Source organism: Mus pahari, chromosome 10, assembly GCF_900095145.1.
Source record: "Mus pahari chromosome 10, PAHARI_EIJ_v1.1, whole genome shotgun sequence".
Lineage (NCBI taxonomy): Eukaryota > Metazoa > Chordata > Mammalia > Rodentia > Muridae > Mus > Mus pahari.
Window position 1 is genome coordinate 49,116,701 of NC_034599.1, and position 27,661 is coordinate 49,144,361.

The 27,661-nt window shown below is 43.2% G+C and overlaps 1 protein-coding gene and 1 non-coding gene across 2 annotated transcripts in view; one reads left to right on the forward strand and one right to left on the reverse strand.

Annotated features, from left to right (window-relative positions):
* The first annotated feature begins 3,273 nt into the window (after window positions 1–3,273).
* On the forward strand, window positions 3,274–3,416 carry LOC115064910. Its single transcript, XR_003844731.1, has one exon. It is a non-coding gene; the product is annotated as a small nucleolar RNA SNORA48 (small nucleolar RNA).
* An 8,807-nt stretch (window positions 3,417–12,223) lies between these two features.
* The window catches only part of LOC110328587 (aromatase), a 26,139-nt gene continuing 10,701 nt past the window's right edge, over window positions 12,224–27,661 (reverse strand). Inside the window, exons 3-9 of the mRNA XM_021208009.1 lie at window positions 25,884–26,038; window positions 21,757–21,933; window positions 19,101–19,215; window positions 18,436–18,550; window positions 17,564–17,726; window positions 14,139–14,380; window positions 12,224–12,621 (exon numbers count right to left, since the gene is read on the reverse strand). Coding sequence (XP_021063668.1) covers window positions 12,373–12,621; window positions 14,139–14,380; window positions 17,564–17,726; window positions 18,436–18,550; window positions 19,101–19,215; window positions 21,757–21,933; window positions 25,884–26,038 — 1,216 coding nt within the window. The 3' untranslated portion in view covers window positions 12,224–12,372. The remainder of the gene's footprint in view (window positions 12,622–14,138; window positions 14,381–17,563; window positions 17,727–18,435; window positions 18,551–19,100; window positions 19,216–21,756; window positions 21,934–25,883; window positions 26,039–27,661) is intronic.

The following is a 27,661-nucleotide window of genomic DNA, read 5'->3' on the forward strand; positions in this document are numbered from 1 at the left end:
GCTTTCCACAAGTGGAATCTTGAAAATAAACATATTGAAATGGATAAGAACAAAAGAGGATCTGGTCTCCATGTTGATCACTGCTGGGAGGTTTTCTCAGCTGCAGAGAGATGAGGCTGTACAGATGAGTGGGTCATCAGGATGAAGTGTGCCCAAGTGGACTGCTGGTATGGAATTATAACTAAAATGGCACTCACAAACTGATTCAAACACTGGGCATTTGTCAGTCATCAGGGCCCTTAACAACTTGGGAGACTCATCTCATAGTTGCCCCTGGTTTCACACCGAATAGAACTTAAGAGAAGAGAGAAGACTTACAGCTAGTTTATCGTTTCATCTCCCAGAGGTGTCCTTGTCAACTGTTAATATCTCCCATATGGATATTGGCACCTTTCCCTTTGGAAAAGCTGTTACACCCTAGGATGGCTATTGTCTTGATGTGACACAGGCCCTCAGTCCTAACAGAGCAGAAGGCACGGCATTCCCACACGGCCTGTGGTGGTTAATGAGAAACGTGCCCCGTAGGCTCGCACATCTGGACACTTGGTCCTCAGGCAGAGGTGCTATTTGGGGAGGTTATGGGACCCTGGGGAGGTATCACTTTGGTGGAGGAAGTGAGTCACTGGAGACAGACTTTGTGAGTTTATAGCCTTACCTCACTTCCTGACCTCTCTCTATGCTTTTAGTGTTTATGTAATGAAATGTGTTGTCAGCATCTGCTCCTGCTGCCATGCCTACCTGTCGCTATGCCTGTTAGGCCATGATGGATTCTTATTCTTTTAGAACTGTAAGCCAAGATAAACCCTCTCTTTCTTAAGTTACTTCTAGTTATGATATTTTATCACAGCAATAAAGAAGTAACTAATACAGTGCCTTATTGTGTTATGAAACTGCAGTATCTGATTTGGGGAGATTGGAATTTTTTTCCTCCATATATGTTTTACTTTTTAAATTTTTTCATATGCATATATAATGTATTTTGATCATTCCCACACACAATTTCCCCCATCCAATCCTATACTCCAGGAATCCACACACAGTACAGTGGGGTTGATTGACTTAGTGTGTGTTTAAACCCCAACTCGTTTCCCTTCCCAGCTAGCGAAGGGCTATGGCACACCCTGCCTCATGAGACTGCTACTAGTTTGTGATCGGGGAGACTAAGAATGGCAGGGCATTGAATGAAGTCTCAGGAACAGAGAGGAAATGCTCAACTGATGATGGCCATCACTATTGCTGTCCCTAGTAGTCACCCCTGTTTTTCATCCTAATATGCTTTTTGATTGCATATATATATGCAATCAAAGCATATAATCTTCTCTTCTGATTAGATTGCATGTCACTTGGGAAGGGTTATCGTTATTCTTTTATTCTTGGAAAATACTGGAAATACTGTTCTGATAATCCTCCCCTCCACAAAACCCCTCAAAAGTTTCCCTATCTACATTTATTCACAGCATCTTTCTTCATCGGAACCCGCAGAAGTGCTCACACAATACATGTGCCATCTTACGTCCTTTTTACACTTTCACACCAGGTAGATAAAGGCTCTGCTAGGCATCTTTCCTTTCCTGTGCCTGAGATGATCGCCCATCGGTGATTGGCTTTGTTGCGCTGGGGCTGTGGTAAGGCAGCCTGGGGCTAACATTGCAAAGCCGAACTTCTTAGCCAAGGAGTAGCTGAGATGCATAGAAAAGCTGGGGTACCAGGGTTTCCCTCAACTGCATGGCCTTTGATCACCTGCAGACTGTAGTTAACTCCACTTCTTAAAGGGTTTGCTATTTCCATTAGCGATATGTTGAGAGCCAAGCCTTTAAACACACAAAGCAGTGACTGAAACTGGGTACCTAAGGTTCAAAATCTGGCAAGGAATTTGGATAATTTGCCAAGACCACAGAACTAGAAGATGAGCAAAGAAAGTATTCAAATACAACTCCAAAATCTATTAGTTATGACTCTCGGTCCCCACCCTTCTGCAATTTTAATTCACTATCAAACTCCATTGGCCTAGTTTGAGGCCTAAGTCCACCCCCATGTATCCACTGTCAATTGCTTCCAGGCTACACTGGATCCTCTCAAAGTCCAGCTGTCTTGCCAATGTCCTAATCAACCCTGGCCAGGAAAAAACCAAGGCCAAACCTGGGCCTTAGCCTAGCACCTGCCCTGTGAAATCCCCTGAGATCTCCAGTTAGCAGACTTCACTACACCAGAGTGAGCCTCCCTCAGAAAACAGAGGCCGAGGGACTAAATCTGACCTCTCCACATGTGTTAGAGCGTAACGTTTTTTAAGTAAAAATTACAGTTCTCACGTAATTGTAAAATGAATATGTAAGCAAAGATCTACCTCATTAACTGAATAGCAGGGTGGGACTTGTTAGAAGTTGTAACTCATTCAAAATGACAAGTTTGTATGGAGTAAAAGAATGTTGAAATGATTTTATACGGGGTTGGATCTTGCTTTATTACAATGGAATGAGCAGAATTATTTATATGTCTATAGACATGAATTACTTACATTTCTATGAGTGATAATTTACAAAGCCATAAAACAACCCAAAGGCAGTAAAAGCGAAAGCACCTATAGCATCAGATTATCTGAGGGGCTCCATTAAATAGTTATTTGGGGATCACCTTTACTTATTCAAACTCTTATAAATTTCCTTTCAAATGAATGATTTCCCATGATGCATCCCAGGAATGAGTTTTTAATGTATCCTTAGAATGCCTTAGGTTGTAGGCTTTCAAGACAAACTTTGAGTTCACTTCTCCATTTTCCATTTAGCATTGAGAAGGTGTGGCTTCATACAAATCACTTGACCAAGTCTCTCTCTTACTAGAGTTGTGGGGACAGAAGTGTCTGGCACATGGTAATAACAGAACCAAACACTTCATTGTTTTTCACTCTGTGTGCACGCCACAATGCCTAACATAATGTATTTAACATATTGCTGTCTCCATTCTACATGTGTGGAAACTGAGGTCTCTGGTAGTTCTGCCCTGACTCAGAAGCTGGGATGTACCACTTATACCTCTGATGACTGTACCCAGTTGGCACTGGATTGAGGCATAGATGTGTGGCTTACTACTCATCCTAGGCCTGGCTGTGTTGAGGTTTCTGGATCTACTTGTTCATTGGTTTGTTTTCCATGTTCTTGTCTACTTTTAATTTTCATTGACATATATTAAAAAAAAAAAAAAAACTACAGCCCTGAGAATCTCCACAAGGGGAGCACAAATCCACACAAGAGCACGCAGATCAAGAAACAGAACACACTCCCTGGCAATGGGCAGAGAGACACCCTGTTGGTGGTGGTGTCCTTAGATCAGTCAAGGGCAGAGCAGGTGGCAGTCCTTTGCTTATCCTAGCTTGATAACTGACTTGGTGGCCAAAGCTGTCTTATGCCATAAAAATCAAATCAAATCAAATCTAGGCAGTGCAGCACAGGAGGAAGAAGGCGCAGAGACTCATGGACCACCATGCCCTTCAGTGCATGGCATAGGTGGGCCATAGACACCCACTAACCACTACACCATACAGCACAGATGGAGAATTGTCATCCATGGGCCCACCAGCCTCATGACCACCCTGCAACAGGAACCGCTATGATATGCAAGTATGTGGTAGACAGATGGGAGAAAAAGAGAAGAGGAGCAGCTTAAGCATTATGAAGAGAGATGAAACTCGAGAGTCAAGAATGGAGAGGAAGGCCTGGAGAGATGGCTCAGAGGTTAAGAGCACTGACTGCTCTTCCAGAGTTCCTGAGTTCATTTCCCATCAACCACGTGGTAGCTCACAACCATCTGTAATGGAATTTGGTGCCCTCTTCTGGTGTGTCTGAAGACAGCTACACTGTACCCATAAATACAAGAATGGAGAGGAACAGCCTGTTTTGAGTGGCTAGCCCTGCCACCTGGAGCCATGATGAGGTCCCAGCCTGAGCTGCCACTGAGGGCCATGTCTGAGTCCATAGCTACACAGTGGCAGGGTTGGTGTCTATGTCTGTGGCTCATATTACCACTAGAGAACATGGGGATGTCCCTGGTCAGGGCAGCTCAGGGGATCACCTGGATATCGAGGGGCTGTGCATAACTGACCCCTCCCCTCTCTGGAGAACTGGCTCCATCTCTCACAAGCAGCAGCACTTGGAAGAGCAAGCCCTGTACCTTGCCCAGGTAACACAGTGGAGCTGGCCCTGGGGGGGGGAGGGGTGTGAGTGAGTTGGCCCCAAGGCTGTGACTATGGAAGAGCTGACCCCACTCCTAATCTGCCATGGGTTGGCATGGACACAGAGACGACGCCCCTCCCTAGCTCTCAACACCTCAGGCAAAAGCTGAGGAAAGCTGCCCACAGGGTCATGAGCTCAGGAGAGCTAGCTCTGCCCCTCCCCAGCTGGAGCCCTCAGGAGAGCAGGCCCTGTAACTCACCTGGGCAGCACAGGTTGAAGGGTCATGGGTGAGCTGGCCCTGAGGATGAGACCATGGGAGAGCTGGCCCCACCACTCTCGTCTGCTGAGGTGGTGTGATGGTAGGGGTGATGCCCTCCCTCCCTGCTCTCACACCTGATCTCTTGTGGCAGTCCAGAGAACTGGCCCTGGGCTCATGAGAGCAGTTAACCTGGCCATGCCTGTGGCCAGCAGCAGCATTCAGGAGAGCAGGCCCTGCACCTCATCTTGGCAGCAATGTAGAGCTGGCTCTGAGTGGAAGGGTGCAAGTGAGTCTGCCCTGAGGATGAGAGTGCAGAAGAACTGGCCCTTCTACTCACCTGGTGAGGTGGCATAGGCGCAGGAGTGGTCAGGGGAGCTGGACCTAGAGTTGTGTGAGTGGGATATCTAGCCCTGCCCTTTCACTGGCTGTAGCACTCAGGACAGTGGGCACTGTGCACGGCCCGGGTAACACAGTAGAGCTGGCCATGATGGCCAAGGCATGAGTGAGCCAACACTGAGGATGTAAGAGCGGGAGAGCTGGCCCTGTCCCTCACAGGCTGCAGCACTTGGGACAGTGGGTCCCACATCTTGACTGGGCAGCACAGTGGAGCTGGCTCTAGAGGTGTGGGTGTGGGTGAACTTGCCCTGATGTCATGATAGCAGGAGAGCTGACCCTGCCTTCAGCTGATGGCGGCCTAGCTAGAGCAGTGATGGAGAGCTTGCTTTGGTATGTGGATGAGGAAGAGCAGGTGGACTGTATCTTTTGGCTCCAGGCACAGAGACTTTTTATTATTTATGAAAGCTTAGATCTCACAGCTTAGACTTGTTCCCATCTAGCTCCTATAGCTTAATTAAACCCGTCTATACTAGTCCACAGGTGCCATGTGGACCCTTACCTAATTCAGTCCCAGCACATCCAACTTCCTCTATGTCTGGCTGGCAAATCCCATGCCTCCCAATTCTTCCTACAGTCCCTTTTTCTGCCTGGATATCCAGCTTTCCCCTCCTGCCTCAGGTAGGCTGTCAGCTCTTTTTTAAAACCAATCAGAAGGTAAGGGAGGTGAGTGTTTACAAAATATGATGCAGGTACTGACAATTAGAACAAAAATATCAAACTCCAGACAGCACTCAGCTGAGTACAGAAATCAACATTTGAATAACACAAAGACAACCTTTATGCAGAGCACAAGAAGGTTATCCCAACAGGGCTGACCAGCTAGTTCAACTACCACCCAGATCCAGGGCTCTGAGTTGGCCTATCCCAAAATCCATATTGTCTGCCAATGGTTGGGACCTGTGAAAAGGCCAGTCCTGCTGATCCAAAGCTACAGGTTCTCTGTGACGCATGTCAACAACAGGAAAACCAAGAGGAGTCCTGATGAGGGTCCAATATTGATGGTATTACAGGAGCCAGAGATCTCAAACACGACCATGTACTCTGCAATGAACATTTGCAAGTGAAAATGGGTGGACAGAGGGATAGACTGTAGGACACACTGTGATACACTACAGCTTCCACAACAAGATATTTTCTATGCTTTTTTTATTGGTGGTGGTAGTGTTCGTGTGTGTGTGTGTGTGTGTGTGTGTGTGTGTGTGTGTGTGTGCGTGTGTGTGTGTGTGTGCGTGTGTGTGTGTGTTATTTTGGATGGAAGATTGCAAGAGCAAAGGGCAGATAAGAGGGAACAGAGAGATGAGTAAGACGGGTGCATGATGTGAAATTCACAAAGAATCAATAAAAAGTTATAAACAAAACAAAACAAAAAAGAATATTTCCAGCATCTCAAGACCAATTCAACATGGAATCTGGTCCTTACCCTAGGGTAACCATTCCCTATACTTCTAATAGCATAGTATATGCTGATACAAATGCAATCGTGCCATGGGCTGGACTCAGTTGGTCCCCCAACCCGCAGGAGAAGTCAGGGTCCCGTTTCTCAGGTGTACAAGGAATCGGCGACATGACAAACAGACATGAATACCAGAGAGAGTGCTGTATCTGAATGCAACTTCTCAAAACAAGCATCAGACTTATAACACAGAAGAAAGCAAGGAAGTTAGGCGATACATCAGCCAACATACATTAAGATGCATAATGGCTCTTTACACAAAACAGGAAAATGCATACATAAAAACAGACAGGAACCAAGCAGTGTTTACAACTGAGATATGATCAGCCCTATCTAGAATTAGCTATTCACAGGAGCCAGATGAAAGGGATAATGCTCAGGTGCAATTCTAGTCTATTGTTTAAACCACCACTAGGGGTCCCTTAGTAAATACCTAATTATGCTATTTCTCTAGGCCTAGTGAAAAACATGCACCAGGGAAGTTCAGTTCTACTAACCCTTTCATGAATAACACAAGACTCTAGTTCCTCCTTAAACTACAACCCACCTTCTTTCTACTATTATGTAATGTAGGCTGGCATTCATGTCTGTAATGAGAATTCTAAGTTTACTTTGTCAAACTAGTCCTGAGATTTCTAGATTTCCTGTCTGGCAAACTGCAATGCCTGATTTCTAACTATCAACACTGGAGGCATTTCGTCTGAATGAGTAACATTGTTATGAAATTCCAAGCCCAGGGTTGCCTCAAAGACTGCCTTGGATACTGGTGGAGGCCAGGAAGCAAAGTTCAATCTAACTAGCTATTTGTCAGATCATTCCTTGGAAATACCTATAATAATACTGAAGGAAAGCACGCAAAACTCTCAGGGACAAATCTGAAACACATCTGTGTTACAGGATGTCAAAGACTCTCCAGGAGACAAGTTCTCATGAAACTTTTGCCTCAAGATTGCGGCCAAGCTTTTGGACTTGTCAGGCAGACTTCACTGGAGTGGGTGTGGCAGAATCATAGTCTACAGTATGTTTAGGTCCATCCATTTGCCTGTCTGCCTGTCTGCCTGCCTGCCTACCTGCCTGTTTGCCTGTCTGCCTGTGTATTCTTTCAGCTTGTGTTCTGTTGGTAATATTTATCCATGTTGTTGAATGTAGTTGATTTGTTTGTTCCCACTGATTTATAAAGACATAATTTATCTTTCATATAGTAGGCAGACATTTGAAAAGGTTCTACTTTGTGATTACAGTATATATATATATATATATATATATATATATATATATATATATATTTCAGCTCACAGGGACCCATATTTTTTTTGTAGAATCTGCTTAAGGTTTTTGTGTTTTTGTTTTGTTTTGTTTTGTTTTTGTTAGGGTCAAGTATGCTGTACCAATGTTATACCTTTAATATGTACTGAGCGAAGCCCAAAGCTGACCTGTTATGGCTCTAAGGTTTATATGTAACCAGCTTTCTATATCCACATTGAGACCCCAGTGAGCAGAATCAGCTTCCCAAGGCAGATTCACAGTCTCGGGGGAACTCAGGATAGCACTGCAGCTCATCTTGTATAGCAGCCAGTGGCCATGGGTTACTGGGTTCCTGAAAGGAAAGCTGGGATTGGATAGGAAAGGCAGGGAGAGAAATAATTAGCCAAGATAAAGTCCTCTGATCAAGGCCCAATGTTTACTTATGAGTCTGAGCTTATAAAGTGGGGGGGACCCATCCCCACAGGTAGTGGCATCTTGGCGGAGGCAGCAGGTGTGGCAGGACAATAGACTTTACCTAGGTTAGAAGACTCCACCCTAGGTGAGCTAGCAACTGTAGCAAACAAGGTCTGAAGCAGCCTGCTCAAGGCTGGGAGGCCGGGGTGGGGCACAACCTTGTAACTTGTTTTGTAGTGTGCAGGTGGTGTTGTCTATGCCTCTTCTGACTGAAACGCTTCACTATATGGCTCCCCTCCCCCCTTGTTCTGCTCCTTGAGTGCATAAACGCAGTTTTTCTTCTAGCCTTTGCTTCTCTTCTTGCTCACACCCTCTTCCCTGCTCACACAGCTAGATTTTGTCCAGGTCTTTCTTTTCACAGTTTGCGCTGTGCTGTGGATTCAGTCTGTCCTTCTCTGAGATGCTTTCATCATTGGTCCTTCTGTTCCCATCCCCCCAACCCCAGTACCCTTAGTCATTTCCTTAACTAAAATCCCCTTTTCCAGATTGGCCGCCCTCCTATTCCCAGAGTGCCTGCCTCTGTCCACCAGGAAGGGTAAAGCACAGATCTCGACATGAAACAGACCAAGTCAAAGGTTTACACACTGGCCCAGTAAAGTGTGGGGTGTAAATAAAAATGCGAGAGCCAACTAGAAAGAAGATGTGAGTTGGACAACTACAGAGACCAAAACATCGGAAAGTACTGGCCTTCATGTTTGGTGCTGAGCTTGTAACGAAGGCAATAAAAGAAATTATAGATTATAGTGTTGCTGTTATTAGGACAATAAAGTAAATTTTCAAAATATTTACAGTAGGTTTGAGAAAATATCTTATTCATTGTTATTTCTCCTAAACACTCAGCATAGCAATGACCTATAAATATATTTAAGGTAAAATTAATAAATTACTATTATCCCTGGATCCTATGTCTTGAATAGTCACTAGCCAGCAGGTAGTTTCTAGTGTGTCACAACTCCAGCAGGTGGACACTATGTTTCAGCTATGTTCAGATGTAGAAAGCAAAACACAGAGAGTAACTTTCTGTGTCACAGCCCTCGGTGGACAGCCTCTGGTCTAAACTCAGGTAAACTTCTGGAGTCACACTCTTGGGAATCCAAAATGATAAAATAAATGGATATTGAAGGGTATTTCCAACTACCAGACAATAATACCAACCATACTGTCTGGCACACTACATAGTGAGAGACTGCCAGCAGCTTGGGAAGGCTACACTCCCTCTGTTGGAAGCTGCCAAACTTCAACACTCACAAACCTTTGCTGTGTCTGCCCCTGCTGACTGATTTGAGAACTGCTGTTCTCCAAGATAAACATAAGGCTGGGAGAGCTGAGAGAGCCACCCTGCCCTTTGTGGTTCTTTAGGAAGTGGCATATTGCCTACACACCAAGATGGAACCTCTGCTCTGACAAATAATAATGCCTTAGAATAGGCTCTGGGAGACTGACCACTGCCCTGGAAATTTTATGTTCTGCAGAATCAAGATAGAAGATGGGGAAGATAAAGGTCATTTGTTTTTGTTTGTTTGTTTGTTTGGGTTCTTTGTTTTTGTTGTTGTTTCTTGTTTTTTTGTGTTTTGGTTTTGGTTTTGGTTTGGTTTGGTTTGGTTTGGTTTGGTTTGGTTTGGTTTGGTTTGGTTTGGTTTGGTTTGGTTTGGTTTTTCAAGACAGGGTTTCTCTGTATAGCCCTGGCTGTCCTGGAACTCACTCTATACATCAGGCTGGCCTCGAACTCAGAAATCTGCCTGCCTCTGCCTCCCAAGTGCTGGGATTAAAGGCATGTGTCACCACTGCCTGGCTTAAAGGTAGTTTTTTAATGAATTGGAATAAAGTTCAGAAGTCATGGGTTCCAGTCCCAACTGAATCACTTCTTCAAGTGACAGGTTCAGTCTAAAAACCTAGTTTTTTACTAACAATCTGAAGATTACCCATACATGATGGGTTATATGTGCATAAAAGAGGGAAATGCTGGCCAGTGGGTAGCAAACAAACAAATGGGGATATGAAGGGATGCTTCATAAAATAATAAAATGGCGATAATACCTTCCTAAATTAAGTTGAGTACCTAACTGAAAATAGCATGCATTCCAATTCATTACCAAGTTCAGTTTAACAAATCTTTCTGAAAATCTAAGTCAGAGGTCAGCCCCAGAACTGATACAAGATACAAAAGAGAGTCCCAGGAGCATTATTTGGAAATGGTCAACACCAGATACTCACATAGTGAAACATAATACTTAGAAATACAAAATGGCAAGTTCCAATGGTCATTTCCCAATATGAGAAGAGTTCTGGACCTGACTATGTTCTACTTGGAAAGAGAAACAGCATCTCCATGAAAGCCTTGGGAGGTGATGAACACAGCTGAGAGGAGAGGGGTAGTCGTTCTCACGACTTGATCATGGTAAAGCTTGTGTGCATGTATTTTACTGGCAACGCACCATCTACCTTTTTGAAAGCTGACAAAAATAGAATCTGTGGCACCTTTGTTAATTAATGAGCACTTAGGGTTTTCAAACATGTGTCCATCAGCCTACTGGAAAGCCAACAGACAGATTCCTCAGTCATGGGAACATATGGTGTTTGTCTGAAGAGGCTAGGCTCAACAGTTAACCAAATATTTGATAATGGGAGATACTCCCTCAATCATCTCTTCTCTTTCTGTGTCCTCTCCATGTTTCTACCTCCGACTTCTGGGTTTTTTTTTCTCAACATATTTTTGTGTCCATATCATCTAGATACAACTCTTCCAACTTCCCACTTCAGCATAAAATATATGCCTTCAGTGCATATTTACATGTGAAATAAAAGTAGATACTCCAGGACAATCACTGAGTGAGGAACACTGAGAGGAGGTCTCCTCAATCATGCAGCTCCACAGGGCAAGTAGTGCACTGAGGATTATCGAGTGGATTAGCGTGATATGCCGACCTTCACCTTGATCATCGGAGCAAAATCTGGATGGCTACCTAGACCTGTAAACAGACAGATTTGGGTGGATAATTATATATTAGCTCTCTTTAAATCATATAAATTCAAGCCCAAATATGTCCTTCCTAAAAATGTTCATACTTGAATTTTTAGGCTATCCATGAGCAAGTGTGTCTGTGCCAAGCTGATCTTGATGGTGAATAAGAAAAGTTAGACTGGGAATGGAGAAAAGATAGAATAACAAAACACAGTTCATGCTGTCAAGACACTTACGCATGTTTTATACTCAACTGTGGCCTTGTTGCTAAACAAAAAGAATGTTCACTTGGGACATGATGGCTCTCCCCTCGATGGAAATATGCCATGTTTGTAAATCTCTAGGGTAACACTTAAATCTGAGGTAGGATGAAAAAAATGATCTGTGAAGGGTTGACTCTTATTTTTTGAAAGAATAGGGTCATGACAAAAAAAAAAAAAAAAAAAAAGAGATGAGAAGGTATGTCAAAGGAAGACTGCTGTATTTCCTTCCTCGGACTACTAAAGGAACTAAGCAACAATGCAAACAGTTTTGTTTTGTTTTTTAAAAAAAGACTTATTTATTTGAAATGCACCACATGATTTTCCCCCTATACCACACATAAAGTCCTAGCTATATTTTACTCAGGCTAATACTACTTAGGCATGTTTTACCTGAATCTATACCTACTACAGTCTAGCTACGCTCCCGGGAGCATGAATTGAGAGTAAGAAACGATGCCCCTATGTTTAACTTTTGTCCCCAAACAGTTTACATGTGGATCCACCATAAGCAACTGGGCTTAACTTATAGGAAGAGTCTAGATTGTTACTTTCCACCCACCCTCACCACACACACACACACACACACACACACACACACACACACACACACACACCATGTATTCATGCATGCACAAGTACACACAGAGACTTGCATACACACATGGCACATGCTTGTGGGGACACACACACACACATACACACACACACACACACACACACACACACTCACACACTCACACACACATGAAAGTTCCATTGTTCATTTATGCCTGGCCCACACGCTGGGATGTTGGCCTGGCCTTTCTAATAACTTAAGTACTACTGCCGGAGTCATTTAGATGTGCTGACAACAGCTGTAGAACTCGAGCAGAAGACCAGGCGAGTTCTACTGATGGCCTGTCTTTCCCAAAGTATATTTTGTAGGATTGGTCCTTTAAGGCTTCAGTTTCTTCACTGGTCCCCAACACGGACTCCTTTCTTTTGCATCCTGGCTCCCTGGATGGATGCCCAGCTTGTTGTCAAACCATAGGAGCTATGATCATACAATGCTTCAGACCATCAAATGTTCATGGTGAGGTTGATGCCACCTACTCAATAAAATGGATGGTTTCCATGGAACTACCGATAAGTCGGAGTAGGCAGGCCACACTTCTTCACTGTTTGAGGTACTTGTCTGAATTCCTTGGAGAGAAAATTATTTCCACAAGGTGCCTGTCCTCATTGGGGTGCAAGGACAAGTCATTCTTTTTCGGTATGTTTTCAATACACCGTTTTTGCAGTGTCTTCACGTGGAATCGTCTCAGAAGTGTAACCAAGACAACTTTCATCATCACCATGGCGATGTACTTCCCAGCACAGCTGCGGGGCCCAAAGCCAAAAGGCTGAAAGTACCTGTAGGGAACCTATGAAAACCATCAGGTGTTAGCCAGAATCATGCAACCATCTTTCTTTGATTTTTCTCTGAAAACACAGGCCAGTCAGAATATTCTAGCTTTGGCTCTCAGCCATGTTCCTTCCTACCTGAGACCAACAACTGTGGCTAACGAAGCATCCTTCTTAACCACGGTGCCTCTCCTGTGACACAGAATGGCCATAGATAACCCCTAGTTTTGTTTTACGTGTCAATAAGCTGGGGTAAGGCAGTGCAAATCACCGCATTATGGGCCGTATTAGAAACCCTGTAGAATAATTTCAGCTTTCCTGGTGCTTTGCAAGTTACTAAGGCAAAGTTTGTTTTTGTGTGACCTCATATAATAGATGAAATGAAGACAAAAGCTGTGGCTGTCCAGACTATTAGTGTAAAGCCTCTTGTGAGTGAGAGAAAGAGAGGGGATGTCTGTGGCCGGGGCTTGCTCCAATGTTCTGATCCTCTTTCCTCTACCTCAGAATGCTAGGACTACAGTATTATACCATTACACCAGGTTCTCTGGAAACTTTTAGTTACTGCGAAAACCAATAAGGATCATGTCTGTCTGTCTGTCTGTCTTGTCTAATATGTATTTATGATTAGAATTACAAAAAAATTGTTGACCAATTGACTGACAAGGGATCATCTGGATTGCCTGTCTAGAATCATTAATTAGAGTACCATATCACCATTAGGTCCCCATGCTACACACAAGTAGAAAAAGAGGAAACACAGGAGCTATTTGGAAAATTCCATCTTAATAATGTTTTTCTGACACAATGGAAGCAAAAAATCTCTCCTATATGCCAGCCGTATATAAAAGAATGCTGATTCTTTTAATCATTGAGTTTTATTTAGAGTAACACCCAATGCTTGAGGCTATTTGGTAGAATAAAGGTAGCAATAAAACTAAACCTTATTTGATTTCTATCTAAAGTAGAAATCCACAGTTGAATCTAGATAATGCTAGAGTGATGCCTTAGTTTCTTTTACTTTATTATAGAAAATGTGAGAAAGCCAGGCTTCAGTGCTAAAGAGCATGGGATGTTCCTCCAGAAAACCCAGGTTCAGTTCCAGCACCCACATGGTGGTTCATCATCATCCATAAACTCCAGTTCCAAGGGCTGCTGTGATACCCTCTTCTAAACTCTGTGTGTATCCGGCACATAAAAGGTATGCTTACATACATGCAGGTAAAAACACTCATACACATAAGAATATTTTAATTAAATAATAATTTAGAATGGAAGAAATCATTGCCTTAAATAAGTCTTTGCCAAATTAAGGACTTTTAATATTTTGCTTCCCTGGGTGGCAACTATACAAACATTTTACAGAGCTACAGAGTCAACATCTTTGGTTTGGGATGAATGTGTCAGCCATGTTCTAAGCGCTAGGACATAGGTTCTCCCATGACATAGGGGAAGGGCAGGTGAAGCTTTCTAAGTGTGTGGAGCAGCTAAGGCCACAGCACCAGAAACAACATGCTCGGGTCTAAGGAGGAGCGCTTACATTCTTCTCAAAGTTTTCAAGGGTAAATTCATTGGGCTTAGGGAAATACTCGAGCCTGTGCATTCTTCCGATGTTCAGAATGATGTTAGTTCCCTTTTTAACCGGGTAGCCGTCAATGACATCATCCTCCAGGGCTCTGCGCATGACCAAGTCCACAACAGGCTGGTAACGCATGCTTTCGTTAATGAAGTTTTCCACCACTTTTAAATTTTGGATATCCTCAATCCTTATGTCTCTATCACCTGTGGAACAGATTAAAAAGGACAAAGAGAGCAGTGTTAGGTTCATATGTGATAAGCACTAAAGCTCTTCTTTTTCCATGGAACAATTTGTTTTTGGTTAGAGAAAAAAAAAAAAAAAAGACTTTTAATTCTAATGCTGACCACTCATGTGTTCTTTTTGTTCCACAAGGGGCTTTATAAAAGTTAAGATGTCAAATCATTTCTGGAAAATTCATAACAACCACAACAAAGATTTCCTAAAATTATATGAAAATGTGTTCCTATTAGATCTATGTTCCCAGCTGGGGTCAATGGGCAGGAGATGGAGCCAGTCACCTTTTAAGAAAAGACACACCCTCTGAGTCTCCTGTGGGCCACACCTACTCTGCATCCCAGAGTCCTCTTATGTGCCTTAAGTCTTCAAGTTTTTCATCTACTCTACATTCCAGGGAACTCTTACTTTGCCTTTTACTATATGTGCCAGCTAGCCCAGGAACCACCCCAACCAAGGGTGCAGAGGCTGCTACCAAGTCGGTGAGATCATGCACAGAGTCCAGTACATAAAGCGCTCTTCTCCTGCTGCTTCTCCACACGTGCCACTGACGACCCCGCCACATCTGACCTCAAACAAACTGTTGCAGCAATATGGCAAGATGCTCACTACCCCCCCCCAATTAAACAGTGAGTGCCCTGCCCAGCCCCGAGTGCTACTGAGAAATAACAAGACAGTCCCAGTGTCTTGGCCCGCCCTGACATTGGTCAAGGAAGGTTAGATTGTTCCAGATATGGCAAAAATTTCAAGTACCCTCAAACAAGCAACTTTAACAGAATCAAAGTATCCCGGGTGTCCTGGAAATTCTAAGAAAGAGAAGCTGCATCTCAAGTACTGTGCTCTGTGCCCAAGGACCCCACAAGTATGCATTACAGGGTGGAGAGATAAAGGGACGATCACAGAGGTTTCCAAAAGTATTTCCTAGAAAGTCATGACCATGGACCACAAGAGGGAGAGCTTGGATGTTGCAATGTGCTCTGCGTGTGGGCCACAAGAGGGAGCCTGGATATTGCAACATGACCTGCTGCTTTCCCATCTTAGCCAAGTCAGATGAAGATGCACCAGGGCATCTCACTCTCAAGGGACTTTCTTAGCAATATGATAAAAGCATGCTCTCAAAATCACTTTCCCCTCCTAGACCCTCCCACAGTGCCTTCTTTCATTCTTTAAACTTCCTTCCTTCCTTCCTTCCTTCCTTCCTTCCTTCCTTCCTTCCTTCCTTCCTTCCTTCTTCCTTCCTTCCTTCCTTCCTCCCTCCCNCTTCCTTCCTTCCTTCCTTCCTTCCTTCCTTCCTTCCTTCCTTCCTTCCTTCCTTTCCCTCTCCCCACCACCCCTTTTCTCCCACCAGTCTACAAGCCAACCCAGTGAGTGCTATTCCCTGCCCTCTACCCAGACCCTGAAAGCCATATTGGAAACACTGAGCAAACATTCTGGAATTTGGAGCACAGTTACCCCGTTTCTTTCTCTACTTCACTGGGTGTGCTCCCCCTTATCAATGCATCTACAGAACCCTCCTCTCATACAGTCAATGAATGAAGTTTTTCCTTAGTATCAACCACTTCAAGCAGCTCTAAAAATGTCTTTATTAAAGATAGTGCCTTTCCACAACCAATAACTTGTTTCACCAGCATTGTGTAAAGCTAGGAAAGTTCATGTCATGTCATGTCGTGTCGACTTCATCTGCAAGTAGTGTGTTCCAAAGAAGATCACACAGGCAAAGGCTACTCTAAATAAGTTTTTTTTTGTTGTTGTTTTATCTCAGAAAAGAATTATGATCTCATGTTTTCAAAGAAGAGGGGAGCAGGACAATGCTGAGACAGAGTGATGAAAATGGGAGTGGAAAGCCATAGAGCATGCAGAGGCTGGACCAAGGCCCCTACACATTTGTAGTGGGCATGCTGCTTGGTCTTCATTTGCTTCCCTTAATAATTAGAACCAGGGCTGTCTCCAACTCTGTTGCCTGACATTGGATCCCCTCCCCCTATGAGGGCTGCCTGATTGGCCCTCAGTGGGAGAGGATGAGCTTAGTCCTGCTGGGACTGGGTGAGCTTAGTCCAGGGCAGGTGGTACCCAAGGGGAGTAATGGGGAAGAGCTCTGTAAGGATGAGACTGGGAGGAGAGGATGGAGGGGGCTGCGATCAGTATGTAAAGTGAAAAATAAATTAATGAGTGAGTAAAGCAAAGAAGAATAAAGAAAAAGAAAATGGGGATGGGAGAAATGACAGAGCCCTGGGGGCTTCTCTATAGGAATGGTGGGAAGAGTGGGGGAAGGGCCAACATCTGTGGATTCGTGGTGAAGGAAGCTCATTACCCCCTAGTCTCTGCTGTTACCCTTTCATCCTCCTCCCGCCTCAAAGTGAACCCACAAACACATTTTTGTAAACAGTAGCCATCTTCCTAGGTGGACCCACTAACATAGACATATATAACTCACAAGACAGGCAGAGCATACAAAGCTCAAGTTCCACATCTATGGAGTCAACCGACAGCATTCAATGTATATTTATTGTGTTTGCATTGAACAAGCGCAGCCTTTATTTTGTAGTTGTCCTCTAGATAACACGATGCCATAGCTATTTATATAGTATTGCATTGCATCAGACATTATACACAACTGAGGTGACTTAATGTCTGTGGGAGGATGGTTCAACAGGTAAGTGTACTTCTCATCAAGCCTCTAACTTGAATTTGATCCTCAGAATCCAGCTGAGAGGAGGAGAGAAGTAACTGCCACAAACTGTCCTCTGACATCCAAATGTACAAAACACACGCACACACACACACACACACACATACACACGCACACACACACACACATACACAAAGCTCTTGAAGGACATACAGCAAGCAAGTAACAGTGGGGGATGGGAGTGGGGCTCGGACATAGTGAGAAGAATTAGGATGTCCACTTCTGCCTTACACATTGCTCTGGTGTTTGGATTCTTCAACAAGCACACATTATTTTTTATGATTTATACAACATGTAAATAGGAGGGACTATCATTTTAACCTATTAAGGACAGCTAAGATGTGACAGAATTACTCTATTTTTCCTTAAGGCTTTATCAGATTGTTAAAATGTGTGGAGCAGCTGACACTCCCTTTCTACAGGGAGTTCCTGAAGCACTGCTGTCTATCTGGTAACCGCTCACCCACAACAGTGTGGATCTCCTTCAGGATTGCTGTTTCGACCTCTGGATACTCTGCGACGAGAAGTAACATGAAGTACAGAGTGACCGACATGGTGTCAGGGGCCGCAATCAGCATTTCCAGTATGCACTGATTCACGTTCTCTTTTGTCAGGTCTCCACGTCTCTGAGGAATTGACAGAGGAGACAACATTGGGAAAGGGAATCAAGATTTCAGAAATATTTGGGAGGTGACACTCAAGCACCACAGCCTCAACAAAATGAAATGAGAGGTTTCGGTAATTAGAACCAACATTGTGCATATTAATATTCTGCATATAGATAAACAAACAGCTGATTACCTATGTACCATTGACCCTCCATACACTAGCATTCCATAACCAATAGATTCAATTTACTGGGCTTCACAGATATTTTGGTTGCATTTTTACTGAGTAGCTACAGACATTTTATAATTATTCTCTGAACAATGCAATGTTATAACTATTTGCATAACATTAGCCTTCATTGGGTATTACTAACCCTATGGGGTGAGACAAATATATGCAAGTACCATGGCATTTTAGAAATAAGATTTAAACATTCTTATATTTTGGTATCTGGGGAGGATTTTAGAATAACACTCCCAGATATTGAGAGATATTTTTACTTGGCATCTTAGGTCTCCTCTCTTCCTGGTTTTGTAAATTATAGAAAAATGTGAATGATAAATGTCATAAAAAGCTGTTTGGGCTGTTTTGATGGGCTATCATAAGACTGCTAGAGGAAATTTTTAAAGAGAAACCATGCCACAGTTCTAAACAGGACTTTCTAAATGATGGTACACTGTCATAATACATATCAGGTGAGGAATTGTGGTTCGTTCAGTCCAATACCTCAGCAAAAATCAAATCGGTTGCAAAATCCATACAGTCTTCCAGTTTCTCGGCTGTGGAAACTTTGTGTCTCTTCTTTTCCACCAAAACAGCTATCTCATCTTTCAAGTCCTTGCTGAAGAAAAACAAAACAAAACGAAACAAAAATTTTCTCAATTCGGACTTCCAGCAAAACAGATTCTGCTTGTTGAAAGGTGTTAGTGTTCATGAGTAAGTGAGTTTACACTTTATTTCTTCACAAATAAGTTACATGAAGTATTTCTCTTATGGGACTAGAGTTAATAGATTTCTAAACACTGGTAATAATCTCAAAGCTATAACTCTAATTCTATGTCTCCATCTTTTTGATACACAGAAAGCTCTGACAGGTGTCAATGTTAGGGTTAGCCATATCTTTTCTGTCAACTCAAAATGTAGCACAGCGTCCTTGTTGCAGAGAGCCTCGGGCCACACACTTGGCCATTGCTAAGGGGGCTGTCTGGCAGGGGCTTCCTTTGTTCTTTGGTCTGTCCCAATGCAGCCAAATTGCTATGAATGTTTCACAAGTAACTTAATCAGCATGGCCCTCTGCACGCTGGTGAGCACAAAACTTATCAAAGGAGCCAGCAGCAGCAAAGTCACAGTGAACAGTGCATGGGTAAATCCTCCAAATGTGGGTTACTTACACGGATCGTTCATACTTTCTGTAGAGCCAAGAAATCTTAAAGAAGATGTTTGGTTTGATGAGGAGAGCTTGCCAGGCGTTAAAGTAACCCTGGATTTTCTTCACAATAGCACTTTCTGTGAAACAAAACCAAGAACAAACCCAGTGAGAGAAAAGATGAGCATAAGAGCAGAACTCCAGACAAACTCTGGTCAGTCTTGGGTCGCCAGTGGACGCAGACTGTACGGCAAATTCATTCACTTATCTGCTTGCCATCTAGATTGGCTGAGTTAGCTGTAGAATTGACAGTTTTCAAGTTTGTGTCTGAGACCACAAGCTAGACTCTCTCGTAGCCCAGTCTGTCTGGGCTTCTCACTCCCTCTGGCTTTTCTGGACAGAGGGTAGTAATTACAGCTATTGTGTCCTTGGCCCTGGTACCTGGAAGGGTGCTGTTTGGACAAGTGAGATGGACTGAGTGGGCAAAGGTCCTTGTCTCTTGATGATTTTGAGTTCAATTCCTGGAATCCACATGAAGGTGGGAGGAAAAAACAGTTCCTGGGCTGTCCCCTGCCCTCCATAGGTACACAGGACCACTCATGCTTCTTTCTCTCTCATTAACGATGATGATGATGATGACAATGACGACAACGACGACATATTTAATTTTAAAACGTCAAGCCTGTTATGCTGCTAACACAGTTTAACTGATTCTGGAGTTAGGTGAGATATTAACTGGACTACATACTGGAATTATCCATCTAATTAACAGTTCTTTGATGTCTCACTTTCCAGTGCTAGGTTCATTTTATAGCATTCTTCACATAGCCTTCAGACTTATCTATATTTGGCCCGAAGTGCAGAATTCATTTCAGCTTCTTCAATGGATTGTTCTGAGCTTTGTGCATTGTTTACGACAGGTAAGTGACAATAAGTTAAATTGAATTAAAAAGAAAAAGAAAGTCCTTGCCTATGTTTTTCAAATTACACACACACACACACACACACACACACACACACGTGTGTGTGAGCGCACACATGTGGCCCAGATGGCTTCCACGAGTGCTGGGGAGTGTGCTTCTTTCTCCTGCCTTTCGGATCTGCACACAGCTGTGACTTTACTTCACTCAGACCATGTTTGAGTGCCCTCTCTGCAGAGATATTTCCTGACCACTCAACTCATGATGGGCATGGCCACACTGTCACCCCACCTCAGTCCCTGTTCTTTACCCTGATTTGTTCTTGTTTCGAGGCACGCATTACTGCCTAACAGGTGACCTGACATTCACCAGCTTCGCTGTTCATGTACCCCACTGCAAAATAAGCTTCTCAAAGGTGACAACTTTACCCATCTTCCCCATCTTCTCCCTAGAACCTAGAATATAAAGTAGGCAACCAATACATATTGGTTGAGTGAATGGATGATCAATGAAAATGGTTATAAATTAATTTAGGAAAATCACATACTAATGTCAACAGCTTATGTGCACATTTTTAAATGTTTGCCTTTTCTCAATTAGGGGAGAAAGCAGGATGCTTTGTGGGGTTGTTATAAACATTAAATGGCAGGCATGCACATAAAGTATCTTTTCAGATTGTATGGTACAATCCAGTATGTTTGGTACACAGGAAACACCTGACAGCTCTTATTGCCATTTGTCAACATCAGCAGCATCAGCACCAACATTTTATCATATAGAGACAACCAAGTTCTCATAGAGAGTGACGTTGAGAGAAGGAACATGTATATGTGTACATAAATACTTGTGTGTATCATGTCCCAAAGAACAGTCAGAAATGGTTAAATATATCCAATTTACTAGTGCTATGTTAATGGCCACATTAACTGATAATGTTTGCCCAAGATAGAATGTTATGTCCTAGAGCAACACAAGATATACAGAAGAAATGGGGGTTGACCTCTACTTTGAAAGTTTATAAATGAATGAACAAGGTAGAAATGCTGAAGGCAGGAGTTTAGGGGAGGTACTGATAGTAATGTCTGGATCCCTAATTGGTTCTTGATTTGGTCAATAAAGGAAGCTGGGAGCCAATTGCTGGGCAGAAGGGACGGGCAGAACTTCCAGGTCCCAGGAGGAAAAGGAGACAGAGGAAAAGAGAGGGCGATTGTGCAGCCAGGCTTTGGAACGAGCAGCCCACAGCTATCATGTAAGAACTTGGGGAAGCTAGAACCAGCGGCATCCACCACCAGTGGACAGCCAAGGAGGTCAGCAGAAGCTAGCTGATACAGGCTAGCTGATAAATTTAGGGCAGAAGATTCTGTGCCTACCAATTGTGCTAGTAGGCAAATTCTAAAGTAGTAAAACTGTCGGAGTGTTTTTCTGCAGAGCAAAGGTGGGTAGAGAGAGAAGCTGGGTCTGTGCTAGCGGCTTGGCAAAGCTAAACTGAGAGGAAAGAGCTAGCCAGAGTGGGGCTTGGGAGTGGGGCTGGGGAATGGGGCTGGCGGCAGCCAAGAGGGGCCAGAGTATGGGCTGCAGTCTCGGGCAAAGGCAGTAGTGTGTCTTTTAAAACCACATGCAACAGTGAGGGAAACATCCTTAGGAATACATAGAAATGCTTAACCAAGCACAACGTACAAAGTAGCACTTCGCTTCCACGTTCTGCCTCTGCATGCCCTGTTTGAAAGGGGACAAAATGCATGAGAAGTCAAGTTCCAGTACCGTCCAGGGGGATCCCCAGGAAGAGCATGTTAGAGGTGTCCAGCATGATGTGTCTCATGAGGGTCAACACATCCACGTAGCCCGAGGTGTCGGTGACTTCGCCCAGCCGGTCCAAATGCTGTTTGATGGACTCCACACAAACTTCTACCATTCGAACAAGACCAGGGCCCGTCAGAGCTGAAGAGCAGAAATGTGGCCGTCATAAACACCAGTGCATATACAGCAGGTTGTTTCGACTTTATATGCAGGAGCAATTGTCCCCAACTTTACATGAAATAATAGGGTGGGGATTTTTGTAACCGCCTCCATTTATACTTTCTCATGTTACCCTGGTTTTCTGCAAGAAGTACTTACCTTTCTGACTAAAAATCGTTGAATGAATATTATTTTTAAAAGATGATTCAGGTTCAAGCCTTTCTTTAAGCACTAATCATTTGTGAGACAGCAGATGAAACATTAGTACTTCTGGGATAATAACCAACCAGTGTCTTTTATGTTTGCTGCACATGGTTCCCTTGAGGTGATGGTTTGGACTTTATTGGGGGTCACATTTATTTTACATTTCAGCATGCAGACAGATACAGAGCCGGTAAAACTGGTCCTTAGCCATTTCCACCTGAGTTTCCTAGATAGCATGGACGAACAATGCCAGTCTTAGAAATACTGACTGTGTGTCCTTCTCCTATGCTTAGCCTCTCTTCAGATTACCTCCAGATTCATTTTATAGAGTGATGGCAGGCAGAGCAATCCTTTGCTTGTTTTGCAGGCTTCAGTGACTGGGGAACTCCTAAAAGAGGGTGACAGCTACTTACTAGCATTGTACCTCAACCAATCCTGCATGAAGGCCCTTGACACATATTTGTCAAATAAATGAATTGGACAAATGAATGGATGGGTGAATGAATGAATGAATGAATGAATGAATGAAAACAAGTAGAATGAATTGGTTGTGCCCTCCTCTTGCTCTGGTCCATCATAGTAGATTTTCTTTAAGGTTGCTTCAGAACTAGTCTCTATTTTTATGTCTTTCATTATTCAGAATCGATGTTAACATTGTTTAAATGCCATGAAAATTTTGGGGGTTCCTTAAAGGCAGAACACCAGGAGATCATCCTCTCAAAAAGGAGAAACAAACAACCAAAAAGTTTTTAAAAATTAATTTTAAAAAAGCATATTTCAGAAGGCAGACTTTGCAAATAAAAATGGAAGCTCGACAGCGGGGTGGCTCACACTAATCCCAGCATTCCTTGTAGCAGCAGAATCCTTAGATCCAAAACCATTTTGGGCCTCATGAGTTTAGGCCAGTATAGGCTACAGAGTAAGACCTTGTCAAGAAAGAATGTAGTAGAGGGTGTGTGCTGGAGGCAGAGTTGGGGGAGAAAGGGAGTGGCGGAGAGCTGGGGAGACCAGCCCAAGGACACTCTAAAGTCTCCGAATGTGCTAAAGAAGGCTGAAGTAGGAGCCTTCCTCCAAGCAGTGGGAAGGGACTTTCTGAGCATTCTCTGCTCTCTGGGGATGATCACGTTCAAGAGAGGGACACATCATCCCTCAGTGCCTCAGTCCTTTGTAGGGAAGGGGTGGCACCACATGACATTCATGGTCTCCGTCTGGACGAAAGCAGGGCTTGCCTCTATGACAAGGAACCTGAAGCCATATTTCACAGGTAACCAGAATGCAATGGTTGCCTATGGACACTGGAGTATGTAGATATGATTTAGTGTCTAAACGTGCTTAATAATACTCGTACCTTGCTCAAAAGAAGATTCAGCAAGTGCTCACATTTCATCAACAAACAGCTCTTTGGGCAGTTTCAGTAGACACCTCTGCACTCCAACCTACCTCTCACCCATCTCCCAGGTTGAACCATTTCTGCAGCTGTATTTACCTATTTCCTTATACACCCAATAGGTTAATAAATTCATAGCTCTGCTGAAAGTAACTTAGACTCCAAAATGTGTCCCAATTTCCCCACTTTCTCAGGAAAACCAAAAGAATCTAATTCCAAAAGGAGGGTTATCAAGCTGCTTAGGGCTCTCGTTAATTATAACCGTGCCAGTAATTCATCATACCTTTTAGTAAGTAACTAACTTACTATTTGGGGAAATCGGATGACCTCTCCTCCAGCTCCCCTTGCCACTGCAGTAACCCCACCTGTTTTCACTGTTCATAGTTGTGCTTTGTTTTCACTAAACCTTTGCCTACTACCAGAGGGCTTGTCCTAAAATCACACCCAAATGTTCATATCCCTTTCCTTGAACTAATTAGTGAATCCTTGTAATGCTTGAAATATACTCAAGATCTTGACTTAATGGGAAACGTCTTGAGTGATTTGGCCTTAGGTTTGTCCATGGAGAGGTCCCTGGAGATGCTGTGGTGATCTATCTTTCTCTGCTGTCAAATATCCTGTTCTTTGCTCTTATGATGTCTTTCTTTGTTACACTTTCTTAATTAATTTTATTTCATTCAAAATTCATCGTAAGGACCCACTGCTCTGAACTGTCTTTCCTGACCCTTTGGTGGCTTTAGGTGGCCCATGTGTCGCTTCTCTCCAGCCTGGTACAACATTATCTACACGGTATTTGACAATACGTAGGTCCACCTTACCCAGCCTTCCTATTACATGGTTCTCAATGGCAGGATCAAATCTTGCTTGTCATTGTATTCTTGGCACCTGATACAGTGATGAACACAGTGGCTTGTTGAATGAACAGATGAATTTAGAGATTCTATGAACTCTTGAATGTCAAGAACATAGGATATCCTAAATACTGATTGACATATTCCTAGTGAACCTGGGTCAAATGAAGAAGTAAACTAAAATTTATAATGCTGTGGAGACAGACGTATTTTATATAATATATAGTCATATTATATATTCTTTTGTGTAAACATGAATTATATGTTATGCATAGATGAATAATATATTCATATAATATATTCTTTACAACATGTCAAGTCCATGTTCTATAATATTCATCAATTTCTGTGGATAATGAAATAAAGCACCAAGATATTAATTGATTTGACCGAAGTCCTCTTATGAGTATTAAGGGAACATGGGCCACAATAATCCTGAGACCTATACTTTTCCATTAATCCAGTGTCAGTCTTATAAGGCATAGGGAGGTAGATCTGCTTCAACATGAATAGTGACACACACACACACAAAAGCTACCCAAAGTTTCCTGGGGTCCTAATCACAGAGTGACTCAAGTGTAGGTCCTCAAGAGGACGAGATTATGATATGTCATTGTGGTAAGTCCAAGGGAATCCCCAGAGTCATTTGTGAGGAAACTTTCCCAGCTGAGGCTATAACAGAAGGTGTGGCAAAGAGAGGCAGGCAAAGGAAGCCTGGACCCTTACCATCAGACAAGGAATGAAGGTGGGCTCTGGAACTGGAAGAGGTAAGATCAAAGATACCTCCTCCTTTCCAGAATCTCCAACTGCCTTGCCATCACCTTCTGGGGCCCGTGACAGATTTCTAACCTGCAGAATTTTAAGATAAGCATGACAAGTATCTCAAACTGTCTAATGTGTTACAGCAGCCAAAAGAACCAAGCATGTGTCTACAACAATGTGTCTAGGCCTTACAGACCTACAAAGTCTGGATGGAAAGAAGAATTTTTGATGGTACATGGTCAGACCTAAAATCTCTTGTTTCTCCAGATGCCATCTCTAATGAGATTGCCAAGGCATGACTATGTTTCCTAATGTTTGATGTTACTGTCGAAAATTGGCCTGTGTAGTTCTCAACATCCTTATTTTCAGAATGATACAGTAAGGGCCGAGTACCTGGTTAGAAGCTTAGAATTAAGCCTCTGCTCACCTCTAACTTGCTCTGCTGGTGTGAATCTCAATGTCTCTAGGACTTCATTTCTTCAACCATAAAGCTCAGAGGCTGGATGAGGCAACACACAGAGTCTCTCCCTGGGCTAAGATTCTCTGTTTTCATTTGCTGGTTGTTTTCTCCCCAAACATCTGGCCTGTGAGACAGTGGGTCTGCCAGTGTATTATTTTAGTCATGCTTAGATAAAAAATTATGTGGCAGCCCAATTTAAAGCATACTCTTTTTTTTTAAAGGAGCACTGTTGCAGACCTAAAAAAAATAATGTAGGATTTCCATTTACCTTTCATAAAGAAAGGGCGGATTGTTTTCCAAAGGTTCGGGTTGTTGTTAAATATGATGCCGTTCTCATGCATGCCAATGCACTGCAGCCCACGCTTGCTGCCGAATCTGGAGATGTAGTTACTGTGCTTCATGACATGGAACATGCTTGAGGACCTGTAAAGAAAGCGAGCCATGCTGTCAATCCGACAGAGGGGAGGGGCTTTATGGCAGTTCACCTGACTGTGCGGTGGCTTTCTTAACAGAAGCGTGTTGATCCAAACAGAAAGTACGATGATGCCCAGTGCTCAGGTTAAATAAGTATGCCAGCTAGCCTGAGAGCATCCCTGCTTAAGTAAATCGTTTGTACTTCCTGACTCCTTGGGTATCGCTGTAGGGAGAGGGGAGTTCCTGAGCGAGTGGAGAAGCCCTGGGTGGATGTGTGCTGTGGATAAGGCCATGCCAGTGATCAGAAGGAAATGGCAGAGTGTTCCCTTCTGGTCCAAGTGTGACTGTTGACAGTGCATCCAGAAAACATCCACCATCACTCTCTTCCCCTGATATTTAGGTTTAGGGACTGATGACTGTTCCTCTGTGGAGACTGCTCCTGCTGAGGTTAGCCAAGCCTGCTTCCTTGATCCAGCTGTGTACCATAAACACTGCCTCCTTGGTTTTCCATAGGTAGCACCCCACTTCCTTGCTCAGCTGTACGTATCGATCTGGCCTCCCCACTCAACTCTGTAACAAACACGCTGAGCTTGGGGGGTGAGGGGTTGCCAGAGGTTTATTCCACTAAAATTAATTTTTAAAATGAGGTAAAACCCCAACATAATGCTAGAAATGGCTTATTTAGTTGGCATTTACTTCAGAAAAAAATTCAAAATAAAAAACCACTGAATCAGATTGTCGCTCAATTTAATTCCCAATAATATTTATAAAATGACTCAAGTTTTTTATAAACAAAAAGAAAAAAATCAGATGTTTCAAATTGAATTCCAACAAATTAATCTGCCACTCCAAATTTTACTTACCTATAATTATCATTATTATATAAACAAACTGAAATTACTGATAATTAAAATAAGATTCATAGCTTTTCTTACTTTTCCTACCTTTCTCTACAATTAAAGCAGAAAGTATTTTTTACATTCTTTGGTCACAATGCTGCTTTCAATACTTGAAAGATGAACAGAGCATTGGTGTTTGTTTGTTTGTTTGTTTGTTTGTTTGTTTGTTTGTTTGTTTGTTTTTCTGCTCTGGTTCCCAGGGATTCTGTACACTACATTTGTCCTGTGGACCCAACTAAACACGAGTGTAGTTTAGTTGCGATAACTAATCCATATGGCCTTTAGAGGGCGCTGTCACCCTGGTGATTTTCAGCCCGATGTTCTACCAACAAAGAAACCATCAAGGAAATATGGCCACCACAAAAAAGAAAGCAGTTTAAAGCAAGGTCTTTTCTCCAAGTGAGGCAGAGCTTATCTAAAGAGTAAACTGAACAGTTAAGGCGAGAGGGCTGCTGAAGGGCAAGCCCACACAGCCTGAGGTGAGTCCTACCAGCAACCCTGAGGGAAGTTTGAGAGAGTGAGGATTTCCCAGCAAGGTGCCCACGTCAGAGGAGACAGTGAACAGTGTAACACTGATGAGGTCAGAGGTCAGACTGCTAAATATGACCGAAGTTAAGAGTTCACCAAAATAGGCAAAGCCTCCCACCCCTGCCAGAGAGAGGGAGGAAGGGGAAGAGGGAGAGGAAGAGGGGAAGAGGGGAAGAGAGAGAGGGGGAGAGGAGGAGGAGGAGGA